This window comes from Callithrix jacchus, chromosome 12, assembly GCF_049354715.1.
Source record: "Callithrix jacchus isolate 240 chromosome 12, calJac240_pri, whole genome shotgun sequence".
NCBI lineage: Eukaryota > Metazoa > Chordata > Mammalia > Primates > Cebidae > Callithrix > Callithrix jacchus.
In genome coordinates this window covers 54117160-54141066 of record NC_133513.1, presented here as the reverse complement: position 1 = coordinate 54141066, position 23907 = coordinate 54117160, and the positions used below count along the sequence as shown (strand labels likewise).

The 23907-nt window shown below is 43.2% G+C and overlaps 1 protein-coding gene across 5 annotated transcripts in view; it reads left to right on the top strand.

The window, feature by feature from the left end:
• The window catches only part of LRMDA (leucine rich melanocyte differentiation associated), a 1126962-nt gene that overhangs the window by 595796 nt on the left and 507259 nt on the right, over positions 1-23907 (top strand). For all 5 annotated transcript variants that reach the window (XM_054242288.2, XM_054242286.2, XM_054242285.2 and 2 more), the window contains 2 exons: positions 10621-10749; positions 21611-21748. In XM_054242288.2, the coding sequence (XP_054098263.1) occupies positions 10621-10749; positions 21611-21748 (267 nt within the window). The remainder of the gene's footprint in view (positions 1-10620; positions 10750-21610; positions 21749-23907) is intronic.

Genomic DNA, 23907 nt, shown 5'->3' with positions numbered 1-23907 from the left:
CTCATTGCTTTCCTCTCGACTTCCAGAGCCCATCTTATTCATGCTGCTTAATGATACGTCTTCCTGTGTGGTGTTCCCTTATTCCAAGTCCAGACCCCGCCCCCCCCCCCCCTCTCTCTCTCTCGCTCGCATAGGTAGTAAGAGTGTTGGGAGCAGATTCCGTGACTTGTGCATAACTTGTATCCCCGGATGAATTCCTGGCATGCTGGAAGTGGGTACCACACCACATGCATTTTGGTAGCAAATTAGCTTTCTGGACTGTAGATGACTTGAGTGCCAGGATCAAGTTATCTCTTTTCCTTATGTTCCCTCACTACCAGATGTGGAATAAAGTATCAGCAGATGCTCAAAAGATGAGAATTCATTTGCATTGAGACTTAGCTCAAGCCCATCTCCCTCATCAGCCCCAGATCCTTCTCAGAGTAGCACTAATCATCCCAACCTATTACTCTGCATTATCTGATAATTGCTTCCCTGCCTATACCTACTACTTAATAGTAGGGAACTATTGTACAGTCGTTATAGCTCCAGAGACTAGCAAAGCACTAGGCACAGAGTTTGCACTCAATACATTTTTATGAATGAATGAATGATTAAGCTAGAGAGGTGCACACCAAGGAGATCATTAGCTGGTAAATCTCAGCCCAGTTCCATCTAATGCATACTTAACTTCACAGGGAAAAAAAGAAAAGCTCTAAGAACTAGCTCTTTGGGAGATTGTTCTAGGAGGATCTGTGAAGTACAAAGCAAAAGGAAAAAGAACTGAAAGGCACCTAGGCTCATCCTTATGTTAGTGATTGAGGACATACAATGAATGGATTACAAAGCTACACACAATGGTTAGATAAAGGATGTGGCAGTGGCGAATGTCCATTTCTGGACCACAGCTAGAAATTATGTAGAGGTAGTTTAACATTGTTGGGGAGCACTGCCCTTTATGTACAAAGGTTCTAAATGTGGCTTGGTGACTATGTGTGTTTTCACGTAGGCCACTTTACCTCCCTGGACATTAGTCATCTTCTGTGAAGGAGGGCGAGGGTGGAACAGCCTGAAATTGCTCTAGGATTCAAAGTCTCTGAGTCTGTAAGAAGACTATCACAGGGCATACTTTCTACAAAAGAGCTGCAGCTCTAATATGTAGTTTACATTCTGTAAGAGGTCAGGGTTCTAACATGTGCCTTTTTATTCTGGGCATATGTTAACACTGTTTCCATAGTTAGGAAGTTATTAAAGAGGCCTTGCACAATCCCAGCTAGAAGAATAAGGCAGAGTTTAGTGTGCTGGAACTCTGCTGTCCTCTTCCTACCAGACTGACTCATAAGGGACCCTTTGGCAGAGCAGAACTGACTTAACAGCCCTTATAGACTGTGGTTATAAAGGAAGGAGCTCCAATCAGGTAACCACGGTGTCTGGATAGAATATTAGAGGTCAGTGAATCTGATCTCTATGCAGAAATTTCCTCTAATCGTTCTCTATGACTTTAGCCCCTGTTCAAATAAGTACAGGGGCTCTCAGGGCAGCTCAATCCTTTAGTGAACGGCTTCTCCATTTTGACAAGTTTCAAAAAATTGATTCAAGACATTTCCTCCCAGCTTACATCATTTTCTGTTTGTTTTTGATTCTGCATTCTGGAACCCTGTAGGCTCAGCACTTTGGAATGACTAAGACTTCTCTGCTCCTGCTTAAGCAACTTTAACCAATCACTGTTTCTTACATCCTTTACCTCTGGGTTGTTCTCCTTGGGTGGTGTTTCTGAATGCAAATTTCCCTTTGAGTCTGGCACCTGGAATTCAAACGAAGCTCCAGACACAGGCACTTAGGGGCCAGGAGAGTAGTAGGCTGGTTGGGAGGAGATTCGCTTCTGTGGAGATCGCTAAGCACTCATACTAAGCCCTCTTCCCAGACACTGCTCTTTTCTAAAGCTCCCACATCTTATGCATGTGGAATTGTCTTGTTTTATTTCAAAGAAATATTGATGTTGGTTTTACCTGATTATAAAATATATATTCATAATACAAAATTTAGTAGCTAGAGAAAACTATTTGAAAAATAACTGATAAAACTCATTAACCAGGGGTTGATGATATGTATCTGGGAGATATATGTAGATATCACACACACACACACACATACACACACAAATATATACATTTAAGTGTGCTTGTGTACGTACAAAATTGTTATAATGTCTCTGTGTACAAGATTGTACATTAAGAGCAGTTTATAAACTAGAACAACTAAGAAAGATGACTTTCATGATTCTTAACCATTAACATGAAAGAAAATGCCCAGAAAAGCTTGGCACAAATTAAAATTTGTGTGAAAAATGGTGAGGACCATATGGATGAATGTTAATTTTCATGAATGCGATCTTGGTGTGGGTACCATAGTATACTGTGACTTTTTTTTTTTTTTTTTTTTTTTGAGATGGAGTTTTGCTGTTGTTACCCAGCCTGGAGTGCAATGGCACGATCTTGGCTCACTGCAACTTCCGCCTCCTGGGTTCAAGCAATTCTCCTGCCTCAGCCTCCTGAGTAGCTGGGATTACAGGCGCGCACCACCATGCCCAGCTAATTTTTGTATTTTTAGTAGAGATGGGGTTTCACCATGTTGACCAGGATGGTCTCGATCTCTTGACCTCGTGATCCACCCGCCTCGGCCTCCCAAAGTGCTGGGATTATAGGCGTGAGCCACTGTGCCCAGCCTATACTGTGACTTTTAATTTTGGGTACTTAAATGTATAGCATGAAAATTGTACTGTCTCATTAGATATCTGCCTACAATATTATTTTAAATTCCTAGATAATATTTTATGATACAGATATATTGAGCTTTAATTATTCTTCAATCCTTGGGCATTGGGCTTGTTCACATTGTTATTGTAAATAATGCTGTAGTGAACATACTTGTACGTAAACTTATACACATCTTTGATATTTACTGAATAAATTATTGGAATTGGAATTAGTGGATGAAAGGTAATTACTTTGAAGTCTTTTAATATAAATTGCCATCCAGCAATTTCACTGTCTCATTAGTCTTTGTTTGAAGTAAAAGTTTGACAAAACTATGTTAAAATCTAAGGAAAGCATATAAATATTTTTATTTGAATATTCTAGATTCCTAATAAAGCTGAAAATTTCTCCCACATTTTAATTATTGACAAATTTCCTTCTGAAATTTTTGTCCAAGGTTTTTGGTCATTTTTCTATTAGGGCCTCAGGTTTTCTTTAATAATTTATAAAAACTCTTTCCATGTTAAGGGTGTTAAATCTTAGACTGTTAGAGGGGTTGTGAATGTTTTCACAATTTTCATTTGCCTTTCAATTTTTTTTGAGTAAATATTTTTGGTTAGCGGAACTTTATTATTTAGTTTACATTAGACATTGTAAAATTTCATCTTATTGAGGTGAAACAATAGTTGATTCTAATAGGATCATTTTGGATCCTACTGTATATTTCTTATTATCTCTTTAGGGTCCTGTCCCCCATAAATGTTATAAACATCTCCTTAACCAAGTCTCTGACAAAAAACAAAAACAACAATAAACAAACAAAAAAACAGGATCAAAATCCCTAGCATCTACCTGTAGAACAATTTGAGCCATTAGTCAGTATTCTTCAGGTACATTTTGAAACAGTAATGACTCTACCTAAGGCTGTCATTTTCTAGCCTACTTTGTGCCTTTCTGTCACAAAGATATTACGAGCAGCTTATTCAAAGCCATTTTGAACTTTGAATACAATATATATCTCGTTTATTCCTACGTGAGCATCTCCATTAACAACTGGTCTCTCAGAACTTTTCCTTAACGCACAGAAACCACCTGTCTGAGAATCTATGCTATATTTCATTGATATGTATCCTAGCTCATCCTACAAAGGATTTGGGCTTGCGTAATAGAATTAATAAAATAAACAAGCTATATGTAGATAAATGAAATATCAAAGCTGTGAGAAAATTATAAGCTTTGACAGTGAAGTTAGAAAGCAGGTATGGATATCACGAAGGGTTACCTTCTTCCAGTTGGGTCACACTTTAGCTCTGAGCTTCCTGGTAGCAAAAGTAAAAAAGATAACATGATCAGATACATCATTCACATTGTCCTAAGGCAAGCAAATACTGTTCCTCAGAGGCATCATCTGACCAGAGTTTCATATGGGTAATCATATAACCTCATGTATCCAAAGATAAAAGAATCTACCTTCTTACCACCTTTTTAAAGTAACATTAATGCCAAGGGCTTCTAGCTCCTTATTCTCCATTTCTAATGACTCATTACTAGGTTTTTTTGGCATCATATTTGAAAGTTTTCTCAGTATTCTTAGATATGGTGCAGGGGGCTTCAGACCAAGTTACCTTTGGCTGGTCTTGGATTCAGATCTCTCAGACCAGTGTTGAATTTTACTTTCTGTACCGCAAGGATTATTTGTCATGTTGGGGTCTCAATAGAGCTTTGGGGTTGACTTTGACCCCAAAGTCATGTAACCCACTCTTTTTTGTTGTTATTGTTTAGCAATGAGGTCTCACTCTGTTGCCCAGGCTGCAGTGCAGTCACATAGCCATAGCTCACTGTAGCCTGGACCTCCTCTGCTCAAGCGATCCTCTTGCCTCAACCACCTGAATAGCTGGGACTATAGGCTCATACCATCATGCTTGGATTTTTTTTTTTTTTTTTTTTTTTTTTTTTGAGACAGAGTCTTACTCTGTCACCAGGCTGGAGTTCAATGGCGGGATCTCTGCTCACTGCTGCCTCCGCCTCCCAGTTCAAGTGATTCTCCTGCTTCAGCCTTCTGAGTAGCTGGGACTACAGGTACTTACTTGCCACCATGTCCAGCTAATTTTTGTATTTTTAGTAGAGATGGGATCTCACCATGTTGGACAGGATGGTCTCAATCTCCTGACCTCATGATCTGCCCGCCTTGGCCTTCCAAAGTGCTGGGATTACAGGCGTGAGCCACCACACACAGCCCTGTTTTGTTTTGTTATGTTTTGGAGATGGGGTCTTACTATGCTGCCCAGGATGAATGCAATGCCTTGTGATGTCAGCATACACTCTGTCTCACATAGCCATAACCTTTGTCAGGTTCTTCTATTTCTTAGGGACATTTCTACTCATCTTGATACACTTAGAGTATTGATTTATATGATTATTTTTGTGTGTATATACATGGCTATATGACCTGAATGGCAGAAGAAGATATACAGTCAACTCTATATACTATATCTAGTAATATATAACATGGATAATATATATATATATAGTAATATATAGAGTTACATAGTAATACATAGAGTTTCTGTCACAAAGATATTATGAGCAGACATATTATCTATGTCTGTCTTTGTCCATACATTTAAGGATATAAAAAGAGTTTTGTGGAAAAAAAGAATATCTCTTACAGGACAAGGTAAACAGACTATAAAAATGTCTGTGCTGCCACTGGACCATTTAGTGGGATATGAGCAGTCACATCACACTTCACCAATTCTCTCTTGTCTCCCTTCATTTTCCACCAGGTGGCTTTGGGTCACTTGTCCTGTCCTTGGGGCTTTTGCCATGCCTTTGTGGGAAGTGGATTTGCAGACATTTCCCAAAGACCCACTGTGTGCCAGGCACTGCAGTTGGAGTGGTGAGGGGAGTGTAAGAAAGGAGCAAGTTACTACTTCTGCTCTCCAGGGTGATGTTGAGACTACGTAACTGCACTGACCAATCAGAATGGACGCTGGCTGGAGCAGGGTCTGTGGTAGTCCTGGGCCATGGTGGGCATTGGCCTCCTGGTTTCTGGATTATGAAGAGGTCTAGGGGGTGCCAAGGAGTGGCCAGGGTAACAGGAAGGGTACTCAGAGCTGCAATTATTTACCTACTGAAGGGAGTATTTAGATATTTTAATAACGAGAACTGGTATACCCATGTAGACTTGCTGAATGTTACACCTTCCTGATCTCAGCACCGTGGCCCCAGGGAAACCATGGGGAGGCATTCTGGCCTCTGAAAGAATACCAGTCTGGAGGCTGCCCTCCAGCCACTGGCCAGTGTGCGGGGGCCCTGCACTCTGTACCATGCTTGGGGTTTATGGGCTGTTTTTCACTCAGTCGTTCCCAGGTTGTGGCTGAACAGTGCTCAGTAGGTGAGGCAGTACTAAGCCCTCACTGTGCACTTAACAGTTTTCTAGGAGTGTGGAGGCTACATGGAGGTCCCTTCTTAGAGGGCCCTGGCCAGACAGAAATCATCAGAGAGACCCACAGAACAGGCAGCAGCCGGCCCTTGCAGGTCTGGGGGCCTAGCCAGGGTGGTGGACGTCAACCCAGGTTAGACCTTCTAGAACTTCTGAGACCTGCCCATTTCCTCAGTTAAAAATATGGGCAGTGATACTTAGACAGAATCGAGGAGGTGGATAAAGATCTTAGTGGAGATCTTGCTTTCTTGATTGGTTAGAGAACGTCCCAGCCTTTGCTCCTGGATTTGAGGTCAAATATAGTTCCAAAGAGACAGAAACTTTTGTCTTAGGGTCTGTGGTCAGCTGTTCCCCCTGTTCACTGCCCAGCTCATACCAGCACAGCCCTGTCACCCCCGGTTTAGGCTGAAGCTGAGGGAGGAGAGATTGAATTCTTAGCACAGCCTAGATTCATCCAGGAGTTCTGGAAGTGTCCTCTGGTGGTTTTTATGGTACAATGTTCTGGCTGGTTTTTGGCTGGGCAAGGGGCAGGGAGGAATGGCTACAAATCAGAAGCTCCTGCCCAAGCCGACCAGCCCTACCTGGGCCCTGGACCCTGGCTATTCCCCTCCATTCTGGTGAGTGACTCATTTGCAGGAAAAGGATGAAGGTCACTGATTTGTGCCCACCCAGGAGCAGAGGGGACTGGGGCTCAATGGGGGGGCCCTTCTGTGGGGCTCTGGCCCCCCACCTGAGGCCCCTCCATGACAGCCACTGGCCTGGTCTGGGCAGGGCTGCACGCCTGTTCAGCGCTGCTGTTTCCATAAGCTAATGAGGGCAGAGTGTGAGCCACAGGCGATGATGCTGGGATATTAACTCTGACAGGAAGCTTGATCATAATTATCTTAACGAGGATAGGGTTAATTACAGTGGAAACTTAAAAGTTCTCTCAGTTTGAATCCACTGGAGCCCAATGCGTTGTGATGTTTTGTCATTTTGATGTGACTTTGGAAAAGGCGCTGGCATGCTCCCAGCAGCCGCTGAAGCTCCTGGGGGAGCCCATGCAGAGCCCTGGGAGTGAGGGAAGGAGGTAAGAGGATGGTACCTGTGCATGAGATCCTGGCTGCATTGCTGTTGGTGGAGGGGGAGGCAGGCACCCTGCAGGGAGCTCCGGGGGTGGTGGGGGAGGGTGGGCGCTGCTTAGGTTTCCAGAACAATCCAGACCTGGACAATCTCCCTCCAGCTCTCTGTGCCTAGGTCCTGGGTGAAACCTTGCCGTCTCCTAACAGCCCCCAGCCCACACCCCAGACATCACGCTACTCCAGGATGCTGGCGAGTGATGCTGGACTGACAGTTGGCCTCTCCACTGGGGATCTGGTTTTGGGGTGCATTTTGCTGTCCACACACAAGGTGATAGCAGACAAATTGTGATTTTATTTAACAGCACATATTTGCAGGCATCTGGCATATCGGGGAATTAACTCAAGGATCTACACACATATTTTTTCTCCTATTCCTCCCTAGAAAACAGCAGTAAAAATAACAGTACAAAATAAAAGTAAAGTAAAAGGTAGAACCACCTCCCTTCAGGTGTATGTGTGTTGTCATCCACGTGCCAGCTGAGACCCCCAAAACCTGTCCTTCCCCGTACCATGCTCTCCGCCCCCTGCCTCCTGTGCCCCAGCCCTCAGCTCTGGATCTAGCCGCTTAAATCCCCAGGAGCACACCACGCTGATGACATGAAAACAGATTTATTCATTACCAGTCACCCACATAACATGGTTCTCTTTTTACTGAGCAGCTAATAATGTCACATGGCAGAAAGAGTCTCAAAACCAGATAGGTGACAGGGGATTGGAGACTGATCTTCCCAGCTCTTCTGGGAGGTCTCACTCTGGTGTGGACTTCTGCCCCAGAACCCACGCTGCAGGGGGAGAAGGGCTGTTTGGGTGGGGGTGGGCATTGCCTTGGTGCTCCTGAGCGCTCCCCCTCTTCATGCTGTGTCATTTTGCTTTATGCCTCCCTGAAGCACTGTTGGAAAGGAGCTGTCTTCTGCTTGCCAGTTGCCAACCATTTGCTAATTCTCATCAGAAGAGTCTAATATTTGCATAACATAACTCAGGAGCAATGTGTACTTGGATGCTGCTTTTGAGCAGAGCCCAACTGATGTTTGTGCACAAAGGACTTACTCGCCACCCGTAAGGCTCCCTAATGGGAAGTGGCCTCACCTCTCCTTGAGGTAAAGGCGCACAGCTCTGAGAAGCCTTTTGGCACATCACTCACTAACTCCTAGTGGAGGAAGGGACTTCAGAGGAGCCCAAAAGTTCCCGGCAGAAGCCTGACTTGCTGTACGCCTCCTCCATGGGTTTGTTCACAGCCTGTCCCGTGTTCCAGACACACCCCCAGGGTCAGGAAAAAAAACTTTAGGAAAAAAAAAAAAAACAACAGTGAATAAGAGGAGGAAGGAACAGAAAAAGCAAACATGCTAGTAACTAGTTAGTGGCCCTTCACTTATTCTCTACAAGATCCTGTGAGCTGGAAGGAACACAGGACAGGAGAGCTGAGATGGGCTATGACACACCTGTATTCACACAACAGAAAATGGAGGAGCAGAGGGCAAGTCCCAAACCTTCCTGCCTAGATGTGTGTAAGTTGTGCGTTTTTATTCTTTTGTTTTTATTTTTTGTGGGTACGTAGCAGGTGTATATATTTATGGGTCACATGAGATATTTTGATACAGGCATGCAATGTGTAATCACATCAGGATCAATGGGACATCTAGCCCTTCAAGCAATTATCCTCATAAGTTGTGTTTTGCCTCTAGGAACCATGAGGAAAAAGAGAAAGGAGGAGGAAATGAAACCCGGTGATCTCCGGACCCCTACTCCAAAATGTGTCCTCCAGTGGCAGGGCTGGTAGTGTCGGTTGGAGAAGCAGGCATGCTCTGGTCAGCGAGTCCTGGGTGGGACCACCCCGAGGTCTGACAGGAATGGATAGTGCAGGCAGAGCTCTGGGCCCAGTGGCATCTACAGATTTAATTACTTACTACACGTTTTACACCTTGCAAGTATTGACTCCCCATTTCAGAGTCCTCTTGGCAGAGATCCCGCAAGGGAGCTTGGATGCCTTGGGAAAGCTCTGGTGCTGAGTTCACACTCACAGCAGATGTGCGGACATTGCACACGAAGCACACAGGGCTCTAACAGAAGCTCTATCAGTAAATGAATAAATCGTGGGAACGACATCTCCCCGATTCCTCACATTTTATAGAATAGCCAGGCATCCCATACGAGTCTCCCTCCAGTCCACATCGTAGCTCAGCTGTCAGCCTATGCAGGCTCAGCACATCTCTTGGGTCTGGCAGGTGAACGAGCCAGGAGTCTGTGTCTTCGTGTAAGACCCTCCACTGGCCGGCCTGCTTTAATTAATGTCTGTGCACTTGTGCAAAACTGCCCGGTGTCACCTCCAACCCAACACTCATGAGAGCCCATAAAATTAAGAGTTAACTTTCAGTGATGTGTATAAGCAAGGCTACTTTTCCCTTTCTGCTATTTTTTTTTTTCCTGGAGTCGGGTACTTAATTCTTTCAGTTGCCTTTTTATTTACTGCCTCAACATCTACAGGGCTGCACTCTACACTTCTTTCAAAAATTAAGTGAGAAATCCACTTTCCATAAATTAAAACAGTAACTTCAAGCCAGGAGCTTTGAAGCAGCAATTCCCCACAACCCCTGTCTCCCCACCCACAGCAAAAACAAATAAAAAGAAATAATAAAAGAAAAGGCCCTCTCAGGCCGGAGTGATTATGTAATTCCATAGATGCCTTGCCTTTTGGGCAGCCACCGGGATGCTGGGCAGAAGCAAATTAAGTGATTAGTAAAGAAAAAAGGCAAAGAAAAAAAAAAGTCAAAGGATGTGAACGGAGAGAAAGGGAGCCTTCCCTGCTGTTTCCCCCACGACTGCGCAGAGGAGAACCGCTAAGAAATGATACTTGAAGTTATATTTATTATTGTAAGAGGGTATGATATTTCTGGGCAGGAATGATGGATGACAACTTGAATTTGTGTCCAGGGAATGAAGGTGAACTGTGACAGAGTTATTTATCTTGGGAATGGAGGTTAGGGTCAGCCGAGGCTGGGTGCCTGAAGGCACAAGACATTGACAAATTTATCCTGCAGGCCGTATCTGAAGCCCTTTGTTTTGGATCCTGGCTACTCACTAAGTGACCCTCATCCTTCATGTTGGCAACGCGTGAAGGATGCGGTGGGTGCCAGCGGCCCCTTCTCCCCCGCCGCCCCCGCCCCGACTCCTGCTACTAATTCTTGTCATTCACTTTGCTGACAGGCACCAAGCCCAAACTATTCCCAGTCCTGAAAGGGAAGGTTAAAATATTTATTTCGGTTCATAATGGCCTCCCTGATTTAGTGCAGGATCATTTTTCCTGTTGCCTTTGTCATTGCAGGTCACTGGAAGGACTGAGCGCATTCAGGAGCCTGGAGGAACTCATCCTGGACAACAATCAGCTGGGGGACGACCTCGTGTTGCCAGGGTTACCCAGCCTGCATACCTTAACCCTCAACAAGAACCGAATATCCTTTCCTCTGCCTGCCACCCCCACTCCCCACCCAGCCCCACAGTTGTCCCTCCACCCCGCCCTGCACAAATACCTGCAAAATGTCAAATGAGTTTTATGTGTCAGCTAAATTAAAGTATGTGAAATACAGTCCGTGGGCAGACAAAGCGTTCTGTCTCCTGGCACTCGGGACACTTCAGAGTAATTTATTATAGGTCATTCATAAATGAAACGCACCATTATATCTTCCTGTTGCTCCATTTCAGTGTAGAGATCTAAGTTATGGCTGTGAAGAAATCTTTTTAATAGATAAAATAGAGAAAGAAAATAATGTCACTGCTGCAGAGGCGGCGAAGCCCGGTCTGTTTGCTTGGGCTTGCGTGGGAGGGCGACCTCTGGTGGGAAGTCCCGGGTAATGCCGCCAAGCAAACTCCGTCTCCTCCCAGGTTTCTGGAAGGCTCTCTTGCAGGCTTGGGGAACAGTTCTGGCGAGGGAAGGGAGCTAAGGTGGAGAGACGTGTGAAGCCCAGGCCTGGCTATGCCCTCACTGGTGGATACTATGCTGGGCTGGTGAAGAGAGAGGCCTAGAGGACCCATGATAGTGTATTGTCTCCCCTATGGAGGCAAGAACCTAACCTAGCCTAGGGTAAGATTTCCAGGGACTGACTGCTCTGGATTCCGTAGTGGGCATGGAATCAAGGAACCCTTGCTGCACCTAAGGCCCGTAGCTCCTGCACTGTTAGTGTAGTGGATTACCAGGCACTAGAATGCAAACTAGATGGGATAGGGAGTTTCCTCAGTTTGGTTAACTCCTCTGTCCTTCACACAAAGTATAGTGCCTGGCACCAAGTGCAAGCTCAATAAATATTTGTGGGATGAATGCATCGTTATCCTTAGCTGTTTTTTTATTGAGCACTCCCAGGAATGAGGCATGGTGCTGGGTTCTTTACGCGTGTTATTCATTCCTACCAAGCCCTGTGAGAACGGTGTGTCTTTTCCATTTATCTGGACATGGAAAGAGGTGAGGTGTAGGCAGACGGCCAGACATTAACAAGATGCTAGGTCCCAGATGATTCACTGTCAACTGTGTAGTGTCCAAAGTCCAATGTCCGCATTCTACTGTGTTGCTTCAGACTTGGTAGTCCAATGGCTTTGTTTTATTGATGGAATGTCTGAGACCCAGAGTAGTTAAATCATTCGTTCACATTCATACAATAAGTTGGAAATAGAAAAGAAGCCAGGGCATTTTCCTCTAGAGTATAAAATAAAATCACATATACATGTGAGGTTTAGCATATAGGCATATGCTCGCATTTAAGAGAGATTTGCAGAAGTATTTATTGGCTACTGTTTATACTTCCAGCCGTAAGTTAATGTTTTCTTTATCCTCTAAGATATTGTCTCAGTCAGCTCTTGCTGGTATGGCACAATACCATCCATAAGGTGGGTTAAATAACACACATTTATTTCTCACAGTCTGGAGGCTGGAGATTTGAGATCAGAATGCCAGCATGGTTGGGTTCTTGGTGAAGATACTTTCTTACTGCGTCATCATGTATTAGAGAGAGAAAGCAAGCTCTTTCAACTCTCTTCTTATAGGGGCAATAATCTCATCAGAGGGATCTACCCTCCTAACCTGATTACCTCCTAAAGGCCTCATCTCCACATACCATCGCTTTGAGGATTAGAATTTCAACATAGGAATTTGAGGGGAGACACAAGGATTCAGACCATAGTATTATAAATATGCTTCTGTGGTCACTATTAATTAGCATTTTGATAGAAGTAAAAAGGGAAAGCCTATAAGTAAATTCACAGTGTTTGTCACAATGAAATTTTGGTGGATTTTCCCCTCTTCTATCCATTAGTCAACCAAGTTTCCCAATCACCGTTTGAAAAATTGTTGTAGTCAATGTGTCTTATGGCTTTCTAGGCTGTCCTAGATGATCAGTTGGCCAATATTCTCAAATCGATCAATGACAGAAGGATTTTTAGACTAGAATTTAGATGATATGTTTGCCCATGTCCTATGTCCCAGGTCTCTGTAGAATATTAGAGTCCATGGACTTTGGTTGGTGGCTCAGGTTAATCATATTTAGCAGTGTGGCCTTGGACATGTTATCTTCTGTGAGCTTCTTTTTCTCATTTTTAATGTATTGGACTGAATGATGGTTTTATTCCCGGTATTGCTGTCACTGGAGATAGGCAGGCCTCTTGGCTTCGGAGTGTGAGAGGTTTTCTGTGTCTTTGGTTGAGTCCTTTCCCTATTCTGTGCATCTGCTTCTCCTTTCTGTAGCAGTAATGTTGAGGGAGTAATGGTAATGGCCTAGGAGCGACTGAAGCCAAAGACACTGTGTGGCTGTAAACCTGACAGGTGATATCACCATGCTGTTGTAGCACATTTTCTTATCAGTGAATACTCTGAATAGACTTCTTTTCTTTTTTCTCCTCTGGTCTACTAATGTGATTGTGAAGATCAACTTCGGCGTCTACTTGACTCCGAAGTCACAGAGAAAGGTAGGTAACACCAGGTAACACATGCTGTCTTTCAACCCAATACTCCTGACTCCACTTTTCAGCTAACTGACTCTCCTACCTGATTGTGAAAATGTTGCAGGCTTTCCAACAATTTCTATGTTCCATGCTGTTGTTACTACCCCATGAAATGCCTTAGATTTTAACAAGAGGGACTATCACATAGTGGTTAAGAACAATAGGCTCTTTACATTAGCTTTTGCCGTATAATAAGCCACGCCAAGACTTAGTGGCTTAAAACAACAACTATTTACAATTCTTTGGATCAGATGTTTGGCCAGGGCTCAGCAGGATGGTTCTTTTGCTGGTCTTACCCTGGACCACTCATGCAGCCACATCTACCTGGAGGCTCAGGACCATCAACTTGGGCTAGATGGTCTAAGAGGGCCTCACTCATATCCCTGGAGGTTGGTGCTGGGTGTTGGCTAAACTACCTGTCTCAAACAGGCTAGCATAAGGCACTTCACATGGGAGGAGTATTCTAAAGGCGCAAGCCCATTGTACAAGTAGTTTTCAAGTTCACCTTATACCATGTATGTTAATATCCCATGACCAAAGCAAGTCACATACCAACTGTAGAACACATATACACACAGGGTGTGTATATGAAGAGGCATAATTCATTTCTGTAACCATCTCTTTACCCAGGGGACCATGGCATTGGCATCTTGTCTTCTTAAGATTTTACTTCATATTTGTGATAAAGGGAGCCCTAGAAACAAGTAACTATTGACCTCCTGAAAATGTATTAGCTCTTTTGTGTAAATTGAATCTTTAAACATATTAGGAAGCTTGCTGCCAAATGAGGTTTTATCTTGAATTATTTTGTGAATTTTGCTTTATTTATTGATTTGTTTTTTGGTTTGCTTTTTGGCATATGTTAGAATGGTTATTCACCCCACCTGCTATGTAAAATCTAGATTTTCCACTTTGGTTTGACTCACAGTTAAGTGTGTCTATAATAATGCTGTAGGTTACTAGACCCTGGAAACTCGGGTCATTGGCTTCTTTATTCCTTTAACAAGAGGGACTATCATATAGTGGTTAAGAACAATAGGGTCTGAAGGCAGACTTCCTGAGCTTCCACCCCAAACCTGCCACTTCTGTGCTTGATCTTGGGCAAGTCACTTATCTCTGTATTTTGGTTTCCTTTGAAAATGTGGACAGTGGTAGTGCCCATCCCATAGGTTGTTTGAGGATTATTCTAAGTACCTCGGAGTTAGGCTCTAGTAACATAGTAAAAGCTGTGTAAAGGTTAGTACTCTCATTATTATCCTAGAGAATTGTGTAAGCTCATCTGCTTTGACTTGGGCCACATTATAACCAAGGCCCGAGTACAGACATACTTCTGAGTGTAGAATGCTTCTTCAACTTGCGTAATTTAATACTGCCCCAAGGCCATTCTGTGAGTTGGGTACTGTTGGTGAATACTTCTCATTTTTATGGAAAAACTAGGAGTAGATGAGCTTTCTGAAGTCACATAGATCGTCAGTGCTGGGGCTCAGTCTAGAACCCAGGTATGCTGCTTCCCAGCTCCAGACTCTGAAACACAAAGGAGCGACGATCATTGCCCATGGAGAGGAACCAAGACACAGGAGGAGTCAGCGTCCTGGGCCTGCCTCTGCAAGGTCCTCCTCCCAGCTGAGAACTGCCGGGAGTCTGCTCATCAAAGGGATTCCGGGGCCCAGACTCAGCGTCTGGAAAATTTCCTCTGTGTTCATCAGTCAGTGCCTCCCTGCCATCTGCATACCTCCTACTGGACCTCCCATCTTTTTCCACCAGCACTTTGTCTCACTGTGTTGGTGTCCTGGCCTGGTATATCTGAAAGACTGGTTGTCTGAGATTACCTCTTCATCTCTTGGTTTGTAGGAATCTCATTTTCTTTCTTTGGTTCATTGAGACTGGCCAGGTAGTCACTGGCTATCGACTTGAACCCCTTCGCCACTGCTCTCACACTCTCTTTCTCTCTGTCTCTCTCTCACCCATCCATGAGCATGCACACGCCATCCCCGACCCTTCCACCAGGAGGGGTAGGATATTTGGTAATGGTCTCAGTCATATCATATTTGAATACTCAACCCCAAGTAAGGTTATAACCAACTGAAAATTCAGGAACATGTAGATACTTCACCTTTATACCAATGATTCTCCCCCCCTCTTTCTTTTAGGGTGTGTGTGGGGGACATAAGCCCTTATTTGCTTGAACACATGTACTGAAGAACCAGTGAGTTTGAATGATAATGCCAGCAGGAAACGGGTGGTGCTACATGTTACACAGCTGGGATATGGCCCAGAGACCACTCCAGCGAGTCAGAGGCGGGACTGGCGTTCACAGCCATTTGCTGTGTTATCTTAGGAAAGATTTGCTGTGTCATCTTAGGAAAGTTTTGCTGTGTCATTTTAGAAAAGTCTCTGTGCCTTGTCAGTGGCCTCAGATTCTTTATAAAATGGGTAACACACACTTCCACGTATTGTCGAGAGATTTAAATGGTATAATAAATGGGAAATCACTTTGTTAAGAACTTTACAATTTCTAGGCATATTTTACTGTTTGCTAATGCCTCAATGCTTCAAAAGAAGCAGCCGAAACTGAAAGGAAGGATCTGAGGTGCAGTGCACAGCCCAGTGATGGCAGCTGTGTTCTCCCATAGAAACATGTAAGATCCCTCATTTTCTAGCGTTTTAAATTTTGCTTTTGTGTTAGGAAATTATGAGTCACTTTTTCCTCTAGAAATACAGTTTCTTTGGGACCTATGTTTGAATTTAGACTCTGCCACATACTGGCTGTGTGACCATTAACGCCTGTTTCCTTAATTGTTATTTGGATATGATAAATTTCATCTTCATTCACATGCGTATATGTGAATGAAAATGAGATACCATTATGCTGTATATTTAGCATTTGAAAACTTGTATGAGGATTAGCTGTGGTTAAAATCGCCCCAGCAGTTTGGAGACTGCCCTTTGACCCACAGCAGAGCCCAGAGGGAAGGATGTGTCCATTCTCACCTGGGAGACAGCTTTGGACCTGTGCAACTGGACACACACCAGGAGGCTTCTCTCCTCCCTCGTGCTCCAAACTTTCAAGGCAAGATACTGCTTTGATCTTGAGCCCTCTGCAGAAAATCTCCCTTGGCAAGCCTCCCCATGACAGCTGGGCTCTGTGATGGCAACTTTCTGCAGACAACACTGAAAAAAATCTCAATGCTAAGTACCCCGGAGAAGACTTGATGAAGGAAACCAGGTGTGTGCCGGGAACCCAGCTGGAGAGAGTTGAAACTGTGCCAGGTAGCTTCACATTTTTAAAAAAGGTACCCTAAGGAGAATCCCTGAAATGATCCCCACTGCGGTGGTCTTGATTAGCCAGGGACACCAGGTTTCTTCCACGGATTGCCTCTGGTCAATTTTCTATGCAACTTGACAAAAAAGAAATGTGACAAGTTCTATCTTGGACCTCAAAGGCAAAACAAGGCTGTGTTAGTCCTTACTGACCCAGGAGACGAAGAAACCAATTAAAACTTCTTCTCATGTTTTATCCTCTGGTGGTGCAATCAACATCAAGGTGATGGGCTAGTCTAGAGCATGCAGGGAGGAGATGCTAGTGCTTCCTGCCTGGTGTGGATTTGGGGAGACCACCTGACTCAGCCAAATGTGTCATTTATATAGGAAGCTGGAGCTTCTACCATACAAAATACCCAAGCATAGGCAGGCTCTTAGAAATCTCTTGGATTCATTGGCAAAGGATGGCTGAAGGTTCTTGGAACCTGCAGACCCCTTGCCCAAGAAAGTCTCATGATCAGAGCATTCAAATAATCCACTTCTTCATGGCCTCCTGCCTAGGGGCAGATCCAGGTTTTAGGGAGTGTGAAACCTCTGTAATTAGAGAGAGCCCTCTTAAAGACAAAGACTATATAATTAGGGATGCAAAATTAGGTATGAAGTGAATGTTTATTTGGAATAGAATGGTATCAAAGGAAATTTTAAAATTCTAAATAATGAAAAATTTAAAATAATGATAAATTCCACAAATGTCAAAATACCTAAATCTTTATACTAGTTATGCCTGTAGAGAAACTTTTTTCTACAGATTCTCTCATAGCTTCACTATTTGGTGAAATTTTACAATTATTTTTGTAGAGAGAATAAATCATTCCCTCTTTTAGCATGGTTGATTGAAAATTGATTAAAATAAATTTTTTTTTTTTTGAGACAGAGTCTTGTTCTGTCACCAGGCGCCAGGCTGGAGTGCAGTGGCACGATCTCAACTCACTGCAACCTCCAGGATTCAAGCAATTCTCCTGCCTCAGCCTCCCGACTAGCTGGGACTACAGGTGCACCCCACCATGCCCAGCTAATTTTTGTATTTTTTTAGTAGAGACGGGGTTTCACAATGTTGGCCAGGATGGTCTCGATCTCTTGACCTTGTGATCCGCCCACCTTGGCCTCCCAAAGTGCTGGGATTACAGGCGTGAGCCACCATGCCTGGCCTGAAAACTGATTTTTAAAAATAGTTTAGAAGTGTTTCTTTCAGTTTCACCATTTGTTACTGGTAGTTTCACCACTACATTATTGGTACAGCTATTAGGACGATTGCATTTTGGAGAAACCCTTACACATTTCTTTCATATATGATAGGAGCTGTATAAGATTTCAGGACATTTTGGCCAGGCAGTGTCTCACTCCTGTAATCCCAGCACTTTGGGAGGCTGAGGCAGGCAGATCACCAGAGGTGAGGAGTTCGAGACCAGCCTGGCCAACATGGCAAAACCCCGTCTCTACTAAAAATACAAAAATTAGCCAGGTGTGGTGGCGCGCACCTATAATCCCAGGTATTTGGGAGACTGAGGCAGGAGAATAGCTTGAATTCAGGAGACAGAAGTGGCAGTGAGCCTAGATCATACCATTACACTCCAGCCTGAGTGACAGAGTGAGACTCTGTCTCAAAAAAGAAAAAAAGAAGATTTCAGGGCATTTCACATTGTGTGTGTGTCTATGTGTGTGCATGTATACATACACTTGCCAACTGAATCTTAAGTGTTCTTTGAATTGATAGGTTGTTTATCATTTTGCCATCAGTTTGTGTTGGTCCCTGCATATTTGTGTTAATATGGTGGATAGTAAGGGTATTACTGGAAGCCATTGCTACTGATACTGTTGGAATAATTTAACTAGACACAGAGTGCCTGTAAATTACGTAACTATATCCGCAGTGAATCAAAATTAAATGTCACTCCTACACAAAATCCCCTTAGGTGGGTCCCCAGGATTCCCATAGATACTTCCATTGCCATCCAACTCAAAAGAAAAGGTGGTAAAGAAGTCCTATTGAAGCGAGACAGTGATCTCCACAGATAAGTGTAAATAACCTACGTTTGCAAATTAAAAAAAACACACAGTCATGTGACCTTATTACCAGGGTACTCCCCAGAGCCTTGGAAGGTGCTGATGCAAGCAAGAAGCCCTTGACACGTGAGCTTTATTAGCTCCATGGTAGATCTTCATGTAAAGGTTTACTCAACTTAATCTAGGCCGACTTCCCTGGATGGTGGCCGGCTAGGCTTCCTTCACTCATCACTAAATGTTGAGAAATGACTGGCATGTCAATCCAGCTCAGTTCCCCAGTATTTCCTCAAATTAAAAACCTTGCCAGTTTGGGGTTCCATTCCTGCATCTCCCCACCTTCATATAGTAGACAGAAAAGCCAAGCTTTGAGGAATGTTTCATAAGAAGAAAGTTAGTTTAGGTCTGGCCTTTCCATCTGCAGTAGAGAGGACTTCCCTCCATCATGTAGGGCCCTTGTCTACATAAATAATCAGAAGCACTCCAAGTCAGTGTGTCAGCACCCTTCTGATAGCCCACTGTCTTGCAGTCCCACAAAGAAATACTGTGCTGGCCTGTAGCAGTAGTTAGCTTGTCTGGCTGCCCTCCCTGGAACAAGGGCCTGGCCTTGAGACTTTAAAACAACCTGATACAGACATGAGTCCTAGTGCTCCTTGGAGCATCTGATGGGTTGCATAAGTGGGTTAGAAAGTTGGAGCAAACTATGAAGGGGAGAAACCAAGCCTGGAACTGAGAGGCCCATGCAGGTCTGGGTCTAGGTCCAAGCCTGAGGTACTCGACTTGAATGACACCATCCAGTCCTGGGTATCGAAGGGGGACTTAGGACATTCTGAGGAGGGTGCTTAAAAGCACCGGGCGCCTGAGATAACTGTGCCCACATCTAATGGCAATACTGGCAAAGAGGCTTTTTTTTTCTTTTGTTATTGTAGCAATGACTATGAAGTGTTTAAAGATAGAAACTGCTGGAAAAGCTGAACTTTCCCTGGAATTGTTCACTGTCATTTTAATTGGCTCTATTTAAATAATTTTCCTGGAGAATATGATGATTGAACTTTAGTAAGTGTATTTTGCCTCCAGTGATTTTGATTCCTGGCCACCCACCACTCTGTACTCCCAACCTCATTCCCCTGGTGGGACCTTCTCTCTAGTCTGCATGAACTTCTATTCTCACCTCTTCATTGGAGCGTTCCTATGTGGCTATCTCTGAATGCTGTGAAAGATTAGAGAGTTTGGAAACAAACTTCCATGTCCATTTTTCTGTCTTTGTTTAGGAAGCAGGGAGGATGTTGGTGAACTGAAGCCAACAGCAAATGAGTGTGCTCACAACTTTATTTTGCTAGTTTATTCTTTTTCTAGTTTCCCCCTCTCTTGCTAGTTCCCCCCTCTTTTTCTAGTTTCCCCCTCTCCTGCTAGTTTCCCCCTCTTTTGCTAGTTTCCCCCTCTCTTGCTAGTTTTCCCCTCTTTTGCTAGTTTCCCCTGTCTTGGTCGTTCCCCCCTCTTGTTAGTTTCCCTCTCTCTAGCTTGTACTCTGCCTCTCATTGTCTCCTGCTGCTCTCACCTAGAGTACAGCATTTGGCTTTGCACATGATGGTGGCAGAGCATGTGTGTAAAGAATGCTTGAAAGAACTTAGTTTGGAGAATAAAAGATTTAAGGAAGACACATGAGCTTCAGATATCTGAAGGCTCGTCATGTGGAAGGGAAGAAGCCTTATTCTTTGTGACCCCAAGCAGTTAAATTGGGTCAGTGAATAGAGGTTAGGGAAAGATTCAGTTCCAAGGGAAAGAAAAACCATTACGGTTGTCAGAAATGGAATGTGCTATGTTGTGGTGACCACTTGGTAAATATATTAGGGACCTGATTCAGACGTTGGTTGGATTTGGAGTTCATTCTTTTGTGGCAAGATGAAATGAAGTATGAGAAGTGTGTCACATCCCAAGGTTAGATAACATCCTCATAGAGCAAGAACATCCCCTTTTTAAAAAAATTTTTTACCTTCTTCTCCTTCTGGGAACTGTACTCTGAGTCTTTGACTCTTGCATATGGCATTTTATTTACCCTTGTATGTTTTGCTCCTGTAGCTCTGTTGCCATTTCCTGGCTGGGACCCCTTTTATCTGCTGACCTGCTTAATTCCTCTCTCATGCTTGCCTATCTAATCACCTTATGTAGGCTCACCTCATCTCTATGTGGCTTAAGCCAGGAGTTAGCATGAGGACTAGGTTATCATTAAACCCTTTCTAATACCTGTGATTCTGTGAATCTGTGGCCTTTGCCTTGTTTGGTTTGGCTGTGATTGGACAGTGGGTCCCAGTGGAGGATGGCTCCTGGAATAATCTCCCCCATGAGGCCCTCTTCTGACTTTTCTCTTCCATTCTCTAATTCCCACACTAACAGAGAAAGGAGAGTATATTTTAATGAGGGCTTCTGAAATAATTTCTGATTTTTTGTTTTGTTTTGTTTTTTTGAGACAGAGTCTTGCTCTGTCTCCCAGGTTCAAATAATTTTCCTGCCTCAGCCTCCTGAATAGCTGGGATTACAGGTGCTCCCCGCATCATGCCCAGTTAATTTTTGTATTTTTAGTAAAGACAGGATTTCAGCATGTTGGCTAGGCTGGTGTTGAACTCTTGACCTCAATTGATCTGTCTACCAGGGCCTCCCAAAGTGCTGGGATTACAGGTATGGGTTACCATACTTGTCCCTTGTTTTCATTACTAGAAAAGAATTAAGTTTTATGATTATTCATATTCATAAAAACAGAAGTATAAAGGAAAGAAAAGTATGATGGCACAGTCAGGTTTATTCATTCTTACTCAAATGCTCTGCACTTAGTCTTAACCTGCCCAGCGAAAAGTTGGGCTGTGTTCCCAAGTGTGGGAGTGGAAAAGTAGCAATACCGTATACCCACAGCCGAATTTATTTCAGTCCTCACCCTGTGGGCTCGTCAGCCTATCCTCCTTGCTTAGCCTTTTGTCTTCTTGGACCAACATCCTTAACCTTTGTCACATCACCAATTTGGAATATCTCCTGGATCACTTGGCAGAAGTGACACCGGCTCTGGAGTACCTCAGCCTGCTGGGCAATGTGGCCTGTCCCAACGAGCTGGTCAGCTTGGAAAAGGATGAGGAGGACTACAAGAGATACAGGTGAGTATCCAGGGGTTGGAGCATGGTGGGAAAAGGGAAAAATAGAAGCTTTAGAAGATGATACTGTACTCTGGGGTACATAGTAGATGTTTGGTAAATATCAGTGGGCTTCCCATGATAATGTTAAACTCTTAGCTTTTGGTAACCTACAGCCATTGTCTCTCTTGGTTGAGGTCACAAAACCTAAGAAGGATGAAAAGTTGTTGCCTTGTCTACTTTTCTTGTGACGTGTCAGATATTAAGTATTTAGGTTTTTCAAGTTATATGGACTCTGTCACAACTGCTCAGCTCTGCTTTCACAATGCAGAAGTAGTCATACGTAATTTGTGAACAAGTTGGCATGGCTTTGTTCCAGTAAAGCTTTATTTATAAAATAGGTGGCAGGCCAGATTTGGCACATGGGCTGTAACTTGCTGACCCCTGCTCTGTGTTGTAAGATCTTTCTGTGGTCTGCCTCAGAGTCACATTGCAGAGAGTTGACTTCCCACCAAAATTTAGGGAGCTCATATACAATCCCAAGAAGTCCCACAAGCCCATACCTCTCCACCATAGAGCTATGCCACAGTGTCCACCAGCCATGCGCTTTGATGGGCTCCAAGTAGAGATGCTTTTCATTCTTCTGTATACTTCTCAACCATCTGCTTTAAAAGCCCTGATCCAAAGTCATTTAGAGAGTCTTTTTGGTCTTACCTATTTTGCCAAACTCACTTAATTTTCCTTCTTCATTTAAAATTGTATGTGCTCTCATTGTTGATTGTTGTTTTGTAAATGCTTTAGTGACCTTTTCATATATCTAGCCTCTCTCTCCATTATGACATAAGCTCTCATTAAACATCCCACCTGAATCAATGTGGGAAGGAAGGAAGGAGGAAAGGAGGGAAGAGAGGAAGGAAGGAAATATTAGGTAGGATTCTTGGAAAATAGTTTTGGAAGAGTTGGGGGAAAAGGAGATAAGGGTTGGGGGGAACTTGTTCTATTTGGACTCACATAAAAATCTGTCATAATGCATGAAGGAAAGTAGTTGGGGGCCTTCATTTTGTATAAAGGCAAAGCTGTAAGAAATACTAAAGGCTATTGAACATTATAGATTAAAACACACAAAAACACTTACATGTGGGGACAATCTGGGGGAGAATTTTGTACCTTTAACTTCATTTTCTAGATTTCTTCATTAATTTTATAGGGATCTTAGAGGGTTATTAAGCTATCTTAGAACAAAGTTCTAACTCTACTTAAAAAAAAAATAGTAAATCTTTCTCCATCATGAAGATTTTCATTTGGGATATAATGGTATAGATTTGATTGTAACTTCTATTAAGAGAAATACAGTTAAAGTCTAGCAAATGGATACTTAAAAATTACCAAACCCCTGTTTCTTAAGTCACCTAATCACTTAGAGCTTGACTTGCTTCTGTAATACTCTTAGAAAAGCTTTGAAGCATTTAGCAGCCTGATTTCAGGTGTGAACAAATCACTTAGCATATTTTTTTCTTCTTGCAGCAACTTATTTTAAAATATGTCTTGGAAGGGCCAAGCACATCTAAGAGCATAAACAATAAACATTTTTAGAAAACCAAGATTCAGGAAATTCTCATTTGTTTTACAACTTTTTTTCTTTAGATTTCTGTGTGTAACTCTTAAAAATAATAAATTTTGTATATGTGCGTAAGCATATATATGTGTTTGTATATATGTGTATGTCTATAAGTATATGTGTATACACACATTTACACACTTGTTCATTCGTTCATTCATTCATCCAGGAAGCTATGTGTGAAGTCAACCATGTAGGCAAGTTTTTGTTTTTTTCTGGAGAGAGGTAGAGAGGGAAGTTTCCAGTTCCACATTATTGGTCTCAAGTACAGGACTTATGAGGTTGCAAAAGGAAAAGAACAGCTAATATAATTTTTTCTTTTCTTTTTCTGTACCATCAGCTCTCAAATAATTACTATTTTTTTTTTCTATTGTGACCAGTTGGATTAGCAAAAGTACTAAGACCAAGGCGTACAGGGTCAGATCAGAAGATCCGACATAGTCCAGCTTTGCCAGTGGGACCTGTAAAATGGAAGAACAGTCTAGATCAGTATTCCATAACCAAAGATGAACCTCTGAGTCCTCCAAGGCAATGTGATGCCGTTGCCGGCAATTACAGCACAGCA